Source organism: Mastacembelus armatus, chromosome 13, assembly GCF_900324485.2.
Source record: "Mastacembelus armatus chromosome 13, fMasArm1.2, whole genome shotgun sequence".
In the NCBI taxonomy this organism is placed as follows: Eukaryota; Metazoa; Chordata; class Actinopteri; order Synbranchiformes; family Mastacembelidae; genus Mastacembelus; species Mastacembelus armatus.
Genome location: NC_046645.1, coordinates 26,001,868 through 26,016,147, shown reverse-complemented (window position 1 = coordinate 26,016,147; position 14,280 = coordinate 26,001,868). Strand labels below are relative to the sequence as shown.

Sequence of the window (14,280 nt, the reverse complement as noted above, 5' to 3'; positions counted from 1 at the left end):
CCTGCTGTGTTTTTAATAGTTTTTGGACAACAATGGAGGTCTACGGCACAGACTGATAAGCTGAACCAGGTTCTGGATTCACACACATTACACTGAGGACACCACATTCATTGGTGCTGTCAGTCTCTGGATTGGGTTTGGGAAAATGGCTGTAAATCATCCTAAAACTGACTTAGTGTTAGCAGCATTTGACCAGTCAGTCCAGGTCCTGTATCCTGTGGCTCTGGATAAAACAATACTGAGTCTGACGTCTGATGAGCATCACTGACCAAAATGTTGCATTTTCCATAAGTGTTGACAGACTGCAGGAATTCATTCTCTTATTTGGCAGTGGGCTCGATTTAGGCCAGAATTGTAATTCTGAAACCGACACTCTGGAATTTCATAATAAATCACTGCATTGCTTTGACAGTAAAATGTAAACCTTTGAAGGGTTTTACCAGAAACTGTCCTCCACTGTTACATAATCAAAAGGTGTGTTTGTTTGTGTGTGTACAGGTGACACAGGGAATACCTGTCACTTCATTTATACTGAAAGTGATTAGACGTAGCTGTTTGAGTCACAAAGGTCTTTCTTATCTTGTGATGTTCATATCAAAACCCTCAGCCCAGTGCAGCAGTTTCCTGTGCAGCTGAAAAACAGAAACCTAACACATCAGTCATCTGGAAATCCCTTAAATGGCGGCGTGGCCTGGTCAGCTCGCCTGATACTTTTCAATCAGATAAGTAATGTTCTTCTGCAGAGAACAACTCTGCTGCTGCAGTATGGATTGCCATACTTTGGACATTTTTGTTCCTGTTAGGATGAACAGTAATCCAGCTTTTTATTTTGAGCCATTATCAAATAAACATTGTAAAACTAATGTCTTTCCCATCAGCCTCAGCTGCACTTTGGTTGTGTTCACATTTAGCTGCACTGAATCAGTCCTGATGTTCCCACAGTGTAAACTGACCAAATCAGATGTCCACCTCCATATGTGCTCCTAGATCCGATTCCCCGAGTGTGCGAGCGCCGTCAGAACGGTCAGATCAGAATCCATGTGGTTGTTTTAACGTCTCCCTCCTCTGCACATATCGCCTGTCATCATCATTCAGTGGGGGAAATATCAACATGGAGGAGGGGGGGCAGTGGAGAGACCAGGACGCTTCACATTGGTTGGACATTTATGGAGAAGCTTCTGATGGAGCCAAACTGGAAGGAACATATGGGAACCCAGCAGCTTTGGAGGAAACTGTGCACAAATGACGTTGTTGTTCTTCACATTTCAGTTCAGTCTGTGCATGGTGGCAGTTTAGGAGCTCAGGGTGTTCACACCGGAGCACGATACATGTCAAATCTGGCCACAGTGTGAAAGTGATGCACAGTATTCATTTTTTATCTGTTAGTCTCACCAGTACTGGAGCTCCTAGTGTTAAGCTCTTCCTGAGGATGCTGATAGTGGAAAGATACTAGTTCATTAAAACTGAAAAGGTTCATCCTCTGGAGAGCAGGAATGTGGCAGGCACAATCTTCCAGGGTTCATTAATATTTACAAAATGTAATCTGGACACTGGATGTTGAAATATTTGGTTCTGGACCAAACCAGGAAACCTCATAGAAAGTAAGTCTGAACAGTTTTCTTTCTAGGATTGTGTTGGCTCACTGTGAGTTCTTGTGACCTCAGATATGACAGCGGTGGATGAATTAGTATCATTAACACGTCATTCATCCAGTCACCAGTTCCTCTGCGGTTCTTTCCCTCCTGTGCTGGGCAGGAATTTTCTCTCATTACCAGCCCGCCTGGACTCAGTGGGACGTTCCTGCTCCTCTTGGTCTGTCCTGGTAGAAGCTGGACTGCAGCGTGTCACCTCTCATTTGTCTCTGGAAACAATGGCACAATTATATAACCACATTTTTCACATATTCTCACAAAAAATAGGTTTTAACAAGACACTTTTTGGGCCTTTTTCACAGACACAAAAAGTTGTTCTGCTCTACACAGTCCCACTGGGAATGGACCAGTTTAACCAGTCCAGCAGTCTTCATATCTGGGTCATTACAGACCGATTTACCCTAAATATTTGACTGGACCAAGACCAAGTCTCTCTGGGAATCCATCCCAGTTATTTTTGTCTGCCCACACATTTGCAGTAGGACCTGGTGATATATCCAGTTAGTTTGATTATTCATTGATTTATTTATTATCCTTAAATGGCTGTTTCCTTCTCTTTGCCAGTCGACAAGCCTGAGTGACCAAAAAATGGTCATGTTGCCTCAGTAAAGCTTTGGTGTTTCAGACCTGATATGCAGCAGACACTGAGCTCTGTAGTTTGTTAAACCTTTATTCAAACTATTTGTGTCACATTTCCATTTGTTTTTTTAAAATGATCTAACAAATAATGGACAGTGACAAGATTTCAGGTGTGCTGTACTTTACAGTAATGCACTTCCTGTTTTTTGGTACTTTTTCTAAAGATTTCTGTGTAATTACACTGTGTATGAGGCTGAATTACATCAGACCACCTTCCTGTCCTGTTCTGCCTGTATCTGAGCCAGCCAGGGGACTTGGCAGCGGGTCAAAGGTCACTCAGGCAGGAAAACTTCATTCATTTCCTGCTGGATTTCGGCCAGCTTTCAGTTTGACTGCTTATGACAGTTTGGACAAAAGCCCAGTGAGGCCGATCAGAGCAGAGCTGTGTGTGTCTGCAGCCTAAGATCTGTAACTCATCAACACTGATCTCCTGTCAAGCAGACACATCACAGTCGAGTCCTACATTAATGGACTTCCAACCCGCCCCAAAGTGACTCCAGACTTGACTTGGGCTTGTGAACATCTTTTAGTGGTTGGCAAGAGTTTGAGTTTTTGTAATCCACATGTGACTCCGAAGTGCAGGTGCGTCTTGTGTCTCCCCCAAACAATAACCATCCCTGCAACACCAGCTGTATGGACACAGGGATTTCCAAAGCCTAACCTGTTTTGTTTTGTATTGTTCTGTGTGATTACTGTGCCATGTGTACCTGCCCACGCGTCACTTGTACCTCTAAGTGCATACCAAACATACCTGCACTTTCATTCCAGGGCCGGGAAAGACCTCAACAGGTCGACAGAGAGGAGGTGAAGAGGTGTGAATTCTGAGAAATGGAGACAGAAAGTAGAACAGACAATCCACAATGGCCGACACAAAAACGGTCTAAAGGACGAAGGAGGGTTATCTCTGGTGTTTCCAGCAGAGGGCGCTTTGAAGCTCAGTTTGGTGATAAATCCATCTGTCAGAAGGAAGAATCAGTGTTGTCTATGTTAGTGCAGGTCTGGTGTTTCAGGTGCAGCTCCAGCAGTAACAGGTTGGATTTGTGAAGGCGAATCAGATGTAAAATCCCCAGTTTGTGGTACAGCAGGCAGGTTTGGGTTTCAGCTGTCACACCTGTTGTTCATTTTGAGCTCTGATATGTTTGCATGGTCAGTGTGGTATTTTCAGGCTGCTGTTTGTGCCCACATGATGAATCTAAGTTGGTAGGGTGATAGAAACAGCACTGCTGAAAGGGAAGCTCAGCTCGAATGTATTGGGTTACTTTACTTGTCTTTATTCTTGGTTTTGAGTACATTTATACTAGTTTTAATTAAATGTTATCGATCAGTTGTACTACATGTTGAATTTCAGTTTCACTCTCGACCTCAGAAATAAAAGCTGGACACGTAAAATTAACTTGAGGTCCATTTGTTGGATTCCCTCTGGAGCTTTCAACAGCATCTTTAATTAACATAAAGTTAATTAACATTAAAATGAATAGTGCTTATGCTAACATGGTAATTCATATTCATTATATGAAGATGCTTATGTCGTGAGAGCTGTATGTGTCATTTTACCTTTTTATTTGCCAGGTCCTTCACAAGAGCAGCTCTAGTTGTAGAGAAATACAAAAAATACTTTAAACCATTCCAGTTTCCTCCCACAGTCCAAAAACATGTATGTCAGGTTGATTGGTGACTCTAAATTGCCCATAGCAGTGAGTGTGAGTGTGTGAGGTTGTTTGTCTCTATGTGGCCCTGTGATGGACTGGTGACCTGTCCAGGGTGGACCCCTGCCTTTCACCCAAAGAGAGCTGGGATAGGCTCTAGCGGATCCCTGTGACCCTGGTTAGGAATAAGGGGGTATAGATGATGGATGGACATTAAACTATCCTCATATCTGCTTACAACTACATTATAATACCTTTATAAACCTTTATCAATAAAATTCTGCTGCCCATCCACACTGAGTGTATCTTCAGTCCTCACAGAAGTACAAGTCCAACTCTATCTGGATGTTTTGCCGTTCGACTGAGCATTTATGTGGAAATGGCTCCATCCAGTGTCCATGAATGGACAGACAGGGTGCAGGCTCCTCAGCGACAGTGTCAACACACCAAGACACAGCCTGTGGTTTTACTGTGTCTCATCCCTGCAGCTAACTATACTGAGGACACAGATGTAACCAATCAGCAGATCTGTGGAAATAACAACTATAACAGATATTTATAATCATCCATCCATCCATTATGAAATGACTATGTGGAAACAAACAAACAAAACAAAAAATCATATGTTTGTCAGTATTATGTATTCATTATGATGTTTGTGACTTGAGTACACTGTTAACTTGTGTACTTTTAAAATAAGCCTTTTTTTCATCACTGTCCATTGAGACATCACCTGTTTTTTAGAAATTCTACCATAGTGGCATTAATTAAGTGATGTTAGTTACTGAACTGAAAGTGTTATGACACCAGTGTCATGGCTTTATTATACACACAAGGTTTGACACAAAACATGCCTTTAATGAGCAATGACCTGCATGTTTCATAGTTGTTAATGATTACAGTCACATTGATGACATTAGTGACATTCATGGTAAAGTGCTGTATATGACTTCTAGTGGTCCCAAAGTTAGGACTTGCACAGCCCTTGGTTTCTTCTGTCTAGCTGTTAGAAAAAACCTAAGCCTCTAATTGTTCCATGTATTAAAACAACATGTTCAGACCCTTAAGTCAATGCTTTGTCGGTGCAGCCTTTTTTATTTAATCTGTGGCAGCTCACCTGTGAGTCCCTCAGGATGCATGTTATTGAAATATCCTAGAATGTGTAGGGGCAGGTCTAAGAAAGCTACTGATCAGTGAGTACCTGTGAGGAGAGCAGTGATTGGCTGAGCAGCATGTCTGTCATGTCAGTGGTGGGAGGCCTCAGTCAGAGCAGGGTGCAGACGGTCTGCAGCAGGACAGATGGAAAGATACTGTAGCTGGAGATCGACACCATAAGGAAGCTCAGAACTCAGAAAGTTGGCTTTGTCTGGGCAGCAGAATGGGCTCCAGCAGCTCCAGCATGAACCACATCCCACGTGCCCAGGAGCTCATGCAGGAAACTGGCTGTGAGTTGAAATCTTCTAGCTTCAGTTGTTGTTTTTCTACAGAGAGGATGAGCTTGGGGGAGAACTAGGAAAGAAAGGAGAGCAGTCACATTACAGAAAAACAGCTTCAGCAAAGCTTTAATGATCATTAACACTTTTGAAAAGTCACTGAGTCTTTGAGTTGAGTCACATGTGAACAGCCATGTGACAACAACTGTGTGTGGCTGTGTTGTTGGTGTGAAACATGAAGTCACAGCTGCTGCAACAAATCTCTTCATAACATGAACAGACATGACCTGCACATCCACAGTTGTGTGTTTGGGAACAGGTTTTGACGTTTCACACATTTATTCTACTGACATCTGCAGAGGCACATTTAAAACTTTAAGCTTTAAAACTCTGCTTTTTCAGTAGTTTTCATGTTAAACACAAAGAAATTATTTTCCCATAACGCTTCTGGTTTTGTTTGTGTAGTGTGATGGCGTCAGTGTGAACGCTCGGTTAAACCCATCAGGACTGATTATCTCAGTCTGTGTGTGAACACCCTGAACTGTGGTTGCTGATACACACACTGTCGGTCATTTTGTGTTCAGCACGTCTCTGTTCAGTCCTAATCTCCTCCTGTCCAGGGTCGGAATGACTTTCTTTGTCCTGTCAACTGTCAACAAACCCACCGTGCAGACCAAACCAGCTCGGCCTCAGACAACAGACAACAGTGAATTCAACAAACACATTCACGCTCACAAAGGTCACATGGTGAACAAATGGAAATGTCAGAATTCAAGTGAAATCTGGGAAGTTAAGCAGCAGTTGTCCTGCAGAAAGTGAAGTAACTTGACACTTTTGATTCTCTACTTCAGCTTGAACCAGTGACATACTCAAGTTTAGGACTGTTGATTCACTTTTACTTTAAGATTAATTTTCCTACTGTTTTACTGATGTTTGCCATTGATTAGTGTGTAATCAATCGACCATCCTCTGTGTTGCAGTCTCTGCTGCTCACCTCCTGCGTCTGTACGAGAGGTTTGAGTTTCTGGACAGAAGCCACAGAGGAGAGCTCAGGTTGGTCACAGTAATATTAGTGTAATTCCAGATTGTGTGTAAACTGTTATAATCCAAAGTGAGAGCAGCCTGAGGGTGTGTGCTTTCCAAATATGTTTTCATTTGTCAACTACATAAACCACAGCTCATTCATTCTATGCCGGAACTAAGGTTAACAAAGTGCTTGGTACAGGAAATGTCACACTGTCACTGCATGATTCTTATTAGAGGAGTAAAAGAAAAGCTTCTAGATTTTGCAGATATTTCGAATGAATCCTGTAAGTAATGTATTTATGTTTAGTGGACATGCAACACTTTTCTGTCCTCTCACATTAATCTCATTAACAAATCAAACTTGTAAATATGCAACATACCAGAGTGCAATATTAGCCGTTTTCATTTATAATATATTTTTATTGTTTAAATACCCTGTTCCTTTTTTCTATTCTGCTCTTATTAGGCCCGAGCACCGACCAAAGGTCACGCCATAGGGACTATTATAATTGCTCAAAGGGCAAGGGACGAATAAGGGGGGCTATAGACAGCGTCTAGCGTTGACCCACACCCCACCATGACGTGGCAATGTGCGAGACCTTTCAGAAAAAAATGTATATGATGCGGTTGCCGGGCGGACGTGGGCCTGGAGATCGTTAGGAATATTATTTTTCCCTATTATTATTATTTTTCTCCGCAACGACCTCAAATTTGAAAATTTTATATTTTATAGGTTTCATAAACGACTTCAAAAGAATGGCTCTTCAGCGCACCCAACAAAAGTGAAAATACATTACGGAAGTGGGAGGCCCACTGACATTTTTTTCATCACACAGTCACCAGCCTTGGCATGTTAAAAATGTGAACTGTGAAAAATGTTTCTTTGGTTCCGAAATCTGGCCTCTGCAGTGATTTGCAAAATCCCCCACCTCAGCTTTGGTAGTCCTGTCAAATGAAAATTTACAACAATAAATGTGTTGGATTCTTGCTCTGTATGTGTCCACGGGTGTGTGCAATGGTTTGTCTGGCTGAATGTATTTGTTAATGTCTTAATTTGTGTGTCTGTGTGTTTTTGTGTCTCAGTACATCTGGAAATGTGCGTCTGTGTTTACTACTGCTGCTCTGGTTACTATGGAAATGTCACGTGTTTCGAAGTCTGTCTCTTAAACGCACATTAACCTGAAAAAATCCCCCTTCGGGTTCTGCCGTCGTTTGAAGGGCTCCCGGTGAAGCGGCCAGCGACGTGGTTCGAACTCGGCGCCGGATCGATCGTGAACATAGTGCCACTTTGTTCTCTGGATTCTAATGAATAAAAGGACATATGACACTCCATGTCTGAGTACACATATCAAGTAACACGACAGAAAAGGTCAGAACTAGTGTACTGTACTGTATTTGTAATCTTCAGAATCAGAATCAGAATCAGAATGAGCTTTATTGCCAAGTGTGTGAGCACACACACACAAGGAATTTGTTTAGTTACAGGGGGGGTACTCCAGTGCAAATAGACATAAATACAAATGCTACAAAGGGTCAAACAGTAAACATAAATGCTACAGAAATGCTACAACCTTAAAGAAATGCTTTAACCTGCCCTACACAAATCATTTGTGTAGAGGGAGAAGAGCAGTGGGGAGAGAACACACTCCTGGGGGGCGCCGGTGCTGGTGACGCAGGGGCCAGAAGTAAGTTTGTAATCCACTGACAGGTAGAGTCAGGAACGGAGAGCTGGGAGAGTTTATTCCGGAGGAGTGATGGGATGATGGTGTTGAACGCCGAGCTGAAGTCCACAAACAGAATCCTCACATAAGTCCCTGGTTTGTCCAGATGTTGCAGGATGTAGTGCAGCCCCATATTGACTGCATCATCTACGGACCGATTGGATCGGTAGGTAAACTGCAGGGGGTCCAGGAAGGGTCCAGTGATGTTCTTCAGGTGGGCCAACAACAGTCTCTCAAAGGACTTCATGACCACAGATGTCAGAGCCACTGGTCTGTAGTCATTGAGTCCTGTGATTTTTGGCTTCTTGGGGATGGGAATGATGGTGGAGCGTTTGAAGCATGCAGGGACTTCACACAGCTCCAGTGATCCGTTGAAGATCAGAGAGAAGATGGGAGCCAGCTGGTCAGCACAGGTTCTGAGGCATGTTGGTGAAACCCCATCTGGTCCTGGTGCTTTCCTTCTCTTCTGCTTCCTGAAGAACCGACACACATCGTCCACACTGGTCTGAAGTATAGGAGTGGGGTGAGGGGGTTAATGGTTGAAGGTGTTAAAGGTGTTTATGGTTGCTCTGGAGGACAATCAGAGCGGGTGGGGGGTGATTCAAATCTGCAATAGAACTCGTTCAGATCGTTCACCAGGGTTTGATTGCCTATTGAGGAGGGGGATGGAGTCCTATAGTTGGTTATTGTCCTCAGGCCTCTCCACACTGAAGCAGAGTCGTTAGCTGTAAACTGGTTTTGCAGCTTTTTGGAGTAGCTCCTCTTAGCTGCTCTGATCTCCTTGTTCAGTGTGTTCCTGGCCTGATTATACAAGACCCGATCACCACTTCTGTAGGCATCTCCTTTGGCTTGACAAAGCTGTCTGAGTTTTCCAGAGAACCACGGTTTGTCGTTGTTGTATGTTAAGAAGATCCGGGTAGGAATGCACATGTCCTCACAGAAACTGATGTAAGATGTAAGTAGAAGGGTTTACAGTTAATGAAAAGCGCTTCCAGGTCAGGACAGCAGATTTTCCTCAACACTGTTACATCTGTACACCACCTCTCATTGATGTAAAAGCATGTCCCACCACCGCGCGATTCCCTGTTGCGTCTGAGTTCCGTGCAGATGGTGCGCGCTGTCCGGTATGGCTCTATTAAGCCAGGTCACCATGAAACATAGAGCAGCAAAGTTCGAAAGGTCCTTGTTTATCCAGGTAAGCAGGTGTATTTCGTCCATCTTGTTGGGTAGAGAGCGGAGGTTCGCCAGGTGTATGCTGGGCAGCGCTGTCCTGAGGAAGCTGACGAAGTTTCACCAGCGCACCAGCGCGCTTCCCGCGTTTGCGCTTCCTGAGAAGCGCATCTGCTCCGCCAACTAAAATGCTCAACAAAACGTCCGAGTGTGCAAAAATTGGAGGAAAAATATCCTGGGAGTGCACAATGAGGGGTACCGAGAAACAGTCAGTGGTGCCAACTCGTCAGTAAGGAAAGTAGCTATTGGCTGTCCTAAAAGTCGCTAGAAGTTACTGAATGACGTCATCGCGTAATTTGCATAATGTCCATGGCACATGCTGTAATTGTGATGGACGCTTTTGCCAACTTCAGAAATGGAAAGTAAGAGACAATTGTGATTCTTTATAAGAAATAAGGGACAGAATAAGGGACACTCAAAGTATTTGTACTGTGCCATATAATGTAGCATGACGGCCTGCAGTTAATAAGTTCTCAGAAATAAACACATTTGCCTTGCTGTAAATGACTGAGGCTGTTTGAGTCAAATGCAGTGATTTATTTTAGACAAAGAACATTTGACCTTTTTTTATTTTATTTTATTGTATTTTTTTATTATGCCATGCATCAGTACAGACCACACACATACATGATCGCACGCGCGATTCATTTGCAGTCGGGACGCGGAGGCGTGAACACTTCCTGCTGTGACTGCAGCTGGGAGGGAGGGACTGCTGCGAGAGGACTGGGCCGCCTGTGAAGGCTTTGGGACGGGGGAGGGGCCCGCGGCTGCAGCTAATGCAGCAAGTTGAGAAGTGTAAGAACAGTGCAGACACATCAGAGTCTCCAAAAGTCTCAAGTAACACCAGAAAAAGTCGCCAGATTTGTCGCTAGTCGCTTTTTTATAAATGTGTCGCTAGAGGGGTCTGAATACTCGCTAAATATAGCGACAAAACCGCTAAGTTGGCAACACTGGAATTCTTTAGATTTCACAGATGGGCGCTCTGTCACAGGATTGGATGAAGAGTGTCGAAGGAATGGACAGTACACCAATCAAAGGGGAACTAAGTTTAAAACCACGGTTGCCCCCATCAGTATAGACCAATCAGATAGTCACACATTTTCATATATATGTTTGTGTAATGCTAAGGATAGCATCTTCTCTTTGGAAAGTTGGTTGCAGATAACTACTTACAGACTGCGATTTCCCGAACAAGGAGAGGTCCATGTACATGTAGATGATTCTTCAATGCAAATAAATCTACTAAATTGAGTTACTGTGAAGAGTCCTCACTGCAGAAAAACGAACGCGCTTACACAAACTAACAAAAATAACAAAACAACTGGAGAGCTCCAGACCGAGGCAGCCGTCTGTCTTGAAGTCCTTTTGTTAAACATCAAGAAACTGTAGTGGCTGTGATAATTCAATCCTAAATTGCTTTATACCATTTGAATCGTGAGACTTTATCCTTTAATTGGGTATATGGTTTGTAGGCCTTTATTCAAATTTGTCCGAGGATCTTTGGTGATAGTGTTATATCTGGAAATACAATTTATCGGTCGAGCACGGGACCGGGGTAACTGAAAAAAATCCCCCACCTCAGCTACCGGCTCTGTTCTGAATCCTGCTCTCATTTGAAGGGCTCCCGGTCAGCCGCTTCACGCCCGAGGCGCAGTTCGACCTCTGGCCGGCCGCGGGTCGCTCGCACCGGCGGTTCGCTGAGGGCGGCGGTCATTATGAAAAATGGTGGTTTTGGTTAAATGATGTCTGATGCCTAAACCCTGTAGATTTCATATTAAACTCAGTGTTTGGTTCAGGGCGGAGGATTTCGGAGCAGTTCGGGAGTTGGCCATGAACCCCATCGGAGACCGAATCATCGGTGCTTTTTTCTCTCCAGGGTACGTTTAAACCACATTATTAAAGGCCTGCTGTTCTATAGAGCTCATTAACTACAGTGCTGCTTCACAGGAACACTAACTGTGTTTCCAAGCACACCACAGTGTTTGAGATTTGTCTGCTGTCTTGTAAATCTCCTGTCACTGTTGTAGACCATTACAGGTTTCCACATCTCAATGTTTTTGATATTTAAGCTGTTGGTGCAGGAGATAACTATGACAAACTGAACCTCATTAAGGTTATGGTGGTACTTCAGTCCACATTATGGTTTGTTCTAGGGCTGTTGGTCACTTTGACAGGAAACAGGATGCATCTCCCTTTCCTCTCTATCCCAGACAGGAAACGCTCGACTTCCCCACATTTGTCCAGATTCTGTCTCATTTCCGTCCCACTGACACAAACAGAGCCAGAGACGGGATGCAGCAAGAGCCAGCCAGCAGCAGGACCAGGAAGCTGAAATGTCAGTGCGGTTTTGTTTGCTCTTCAGGTTTTTGAAATGAACCTGTGGTCTGCAAAAGAAAATCTAGAAAATCACTTGTCTGTTCCCCACATTCAGTTGCCTTCCAGCTGTATGACCAGGACAGAGATGGAAAGATTTCTAGAGAGGAGCTTCTTCAGGTCTGTAACTCATCACTGAACAAATGAACAGAACCCTTGTTGAACACACTTTAGGATTACTCTCAATAAGTTAATAATTCTCCATCCTACTGTGCAAATAAGTTCCAACTTATTTTGGAAATTCATAAAAAAAAAATTCTTTCTCCATCTTTCAGTTGATGCTCCTTCACTAAAAGAGTCTAATCTACTGTTGTCATCTCAGATTCATGAAGGTTTCAGTGGATTTGAGTCAGGGCCCAGAATCACAGCTTTAAATAACAATAAAATACAAAAGAAAATTCTCTCATCACTCTGCTTCTCTACTAATCATCCATTATCAGTTTTATAAAGCTGGCTCTATAATAAATCATAATCAGACGAAGGAGGAGACTGGCAACCCACTTACAGAAAATCTCTCCTCCAAGAGAAACAAATATCCCTAAAGGAGTCCCACAGGCCAACAAACCAACTAATAGGAAGATACAACTGTGTGTCATCTGTGTAGTAATTAAACAAAACATTCATTCGTTTAATTAAATGAACAAGAAAAACAACGCAACCCACCAAAAGTCTGTCGGGGCCTTGATGCTTGGTTTGATCCACAGGTGCTGCGGGCGATGCTGGAGATGCAGGTGACAGAGGAGCAGCTGCAGAGCATTGCTGAGCGAGCCATCCAAGAGGCCGACCTGGACAAAGACGACGCCATCTCCTTTGAGGAGTTCAGAAAGGTGAGCGAGGCAAAGACCACACGCTGTCAGAGAGCGATGAAGACTCAACTGATCAAAAGTACATTTGGAACCTTTAGGATATTGATCCGGACAAATATCAGTGCAGTGATGTTCAGAAGTTTGGTGTAAATGCCTTGAATATGTTCTCAATGCATGATTTTTTATTCTTCTTCACTTCTTGTAGCACCTAAAAATAAAAGTAGAACATTAAAAACACATTTGAATCATGAAGAGACCCTTTGTACTGCAACATTGGCTTTAAATGGCTGCATGTGTGGTAGGAAGAGAATGTAACATGGCATAAGAAGAATTAAAAAGATCTTTGTCATTTTGTTTTCAGTCCCTGGAGAAAGTGAACATCGATCAAAAGATGAGTATTCGCTTCCTGAGGTAAAGACACAACCCGCTAACACTGTGGGATGTTCCTGGTTAGATTGAAAAGACCCAGCAGGAAGAAGGAGATTAGTGGGTAAACTGCTTTACACCAGTGTTTTTCTTTACTGTGTTTTCTCAATGAGCTGTGACCATGACCACATCTACACGCTCTGGTGATTTGAAAAGCACATCACACATTTGCTTGGACAGAGAGGAGGGGAGCCAAGGTGAAGAAAGACTAAATGAAACTTCTCACCTCCACGTGGCAGTAAAAAAACTCGTGTGTCAGGTCTGACAGCTGCCACAGACCATCCATGTTCAGCCCAAAACATTAGACCAGGTGGACAAACGGGACAACCCAGTGTTACATCTGGTGTAACGAACCATGTGCTTGTCTACTCTCGTAGTATTAATTGTAGGTAAGAAATAACAGTGTGACGCTGTAACCGCCAGTTCTGTCGTTAAATAAAGGATTTTCTGCTCTTGTTTTGTATCAGTGTATCATGTTTCTGCCTCTGCAGACCCACTGTGATCTTCAGCAGACAGATCCAAATTCCAGCTCACAGATTTTACTTATTCCAGCTGTGTAGCACTGAAGAAAACAACAAAGCAAAATGACAGTTCTTGATTTAAAAGGAAGCAATTTGGCTTTTAATGTGAGGATGAAGAGGAACAGAAGGAGCAGCTGGTGTGCTCCAAACACTGGGTGAAAATATGTTTGCAGCTTGGTCAGCTCTGGATGAGGCTCCATGTTTGAGCTGCATTTTTGAACGACTACATGTATTCTTCTGTCCAACACATCTGACCAGATAAACACTTTTAGCCCTGAAAAAATCTGTCTTGGCCATGCCAGATTTAATCCCTACTGCATTTTTATTATATCAGAAAACAGGGAGAGTTTTTCCTGGAGCCACATCAGTCTGGAGCTGTCGTCGTCAGTTCCCTGTGTTGACTGCCTTAGAGATGTGAAAGTTTCATGTTATTTATGCAGCTTAGTAGCATTTTGGGTTTATTGTCTTGTCATTTTGGGTTAATTTAGTCCATGTATTTGTGATTTGCATCAGTTTTATGCACAGGTTGCAAAGTGCCTGTGGACAGAACAGGGGTGCATTGACATGAGAGACCCCTTTGGAGCACGATCAGTGCTCTGATGTCCTAGAAGACTTCAGTGACATGGTTGTTTTGTTTTGGGGGCATGTAGGCTTCAGTCCATGCTAACCACATCAACAGCCGAAGGCTATATACTCACCTCAAGTCTGCGCCGAAAGAACAACAATACGACCCACAAGTCCAACCCACTGACAGTCCGACACAGAGCAAGACGATGAGGCTCCTGAACCAGTTGGACCATCTCAGCT

General features: G+C 43.4%; 1 protein-coding gene and 1 long non-coding RNA gene across 8 annotated transcripts; one reads left to right on the top strand and one right to left on the bottom strand.

The window, feature by feature from the left end:
• Positions 1-1,007: 1,007 nt before the first annotated feature.
• LOC113123764 (uncharacterized) lies at positions 1,008-5,275 on the bottom strand. Its single transcript, XR_003294979.1, has 4 exons — positions 5,139-5,275; positions 3,846-3,879; positions 3,043-3,112; positions 1,008-1,861 (listed from the first exon to the last, which is right to left on the bottom strand). It is a non-coding gene; the product is annotated as an uncharacterized LOC113123764 (long non-coding RNA).
• chp2 (calcineurin-like EF-hand protein 2) lies at positions 4,830-13,408 on the top strand. 7 transcript variants are annotated; one of them, XM_026295988.2, is made up of 8 exons: positions 5,228-5,382; positions 5,991-6,076; positions 6,351-6,423; positions 11,144-11,224; positions 11,558-11,682; positions 11,779-11,840; positions 12,425-12,547; positions 12,888-13,408. In XM_026295988.2, exons 2-8 carry the CDS (start codon positions 5,998-6,000, stop codon positions 12,939-12,941), a joined length of 597 nt encoding a protein of 198 aa, XP_026151773.1. In that variant the 5' UTR covers positions 5,228-5,382; positions 5,991-5,997; the 3' UTR covers positions 12,942-13,408. The 7 variants fall into 7 exon arrangements, with proteins under 7 accessions (XP_026151759.1, XP_026151765.1, XP_026151781.1 ...); XM_026295974.1 differs by lacking the exon at positions 12,888-13,408 and having other exon boundaries at positions 4,830-5,382; positions 12,425-12,732; XM_026295996.2 differs by lacking the exon at positions 5,991-6,076 and having other exon boundaries at positions 4,878-5,382.
• Positions 13,409-14,280: the final 872 nt, after the last annotated feature.

Excerpts from the sequence above, each read along its gene's own strand:
- chp2 (XM_026295974.1), top strand. The coding sequence starts at position 5,998 with ATGACTTTCTTTGTCCTGTCAACTGTCAACAAACCCACCGTGCAGACC. Across the intron at positions 6,424-11,143 it reads AGCCACAGAGGAGAGCTCAG|GGCGGAGGATTTCGGAGCAG; the intron begins GTTGGTCACAGT and ends TGTTTGGTTCAG. Across the intron at positions 11,841-12,424 it reads CTAGAGAGGAGCTTCTTCAG|GTGCTGCGGGCGATGCTGGA; the intron begins GTCTGTAACTCA and ends TTTGATCCACAG.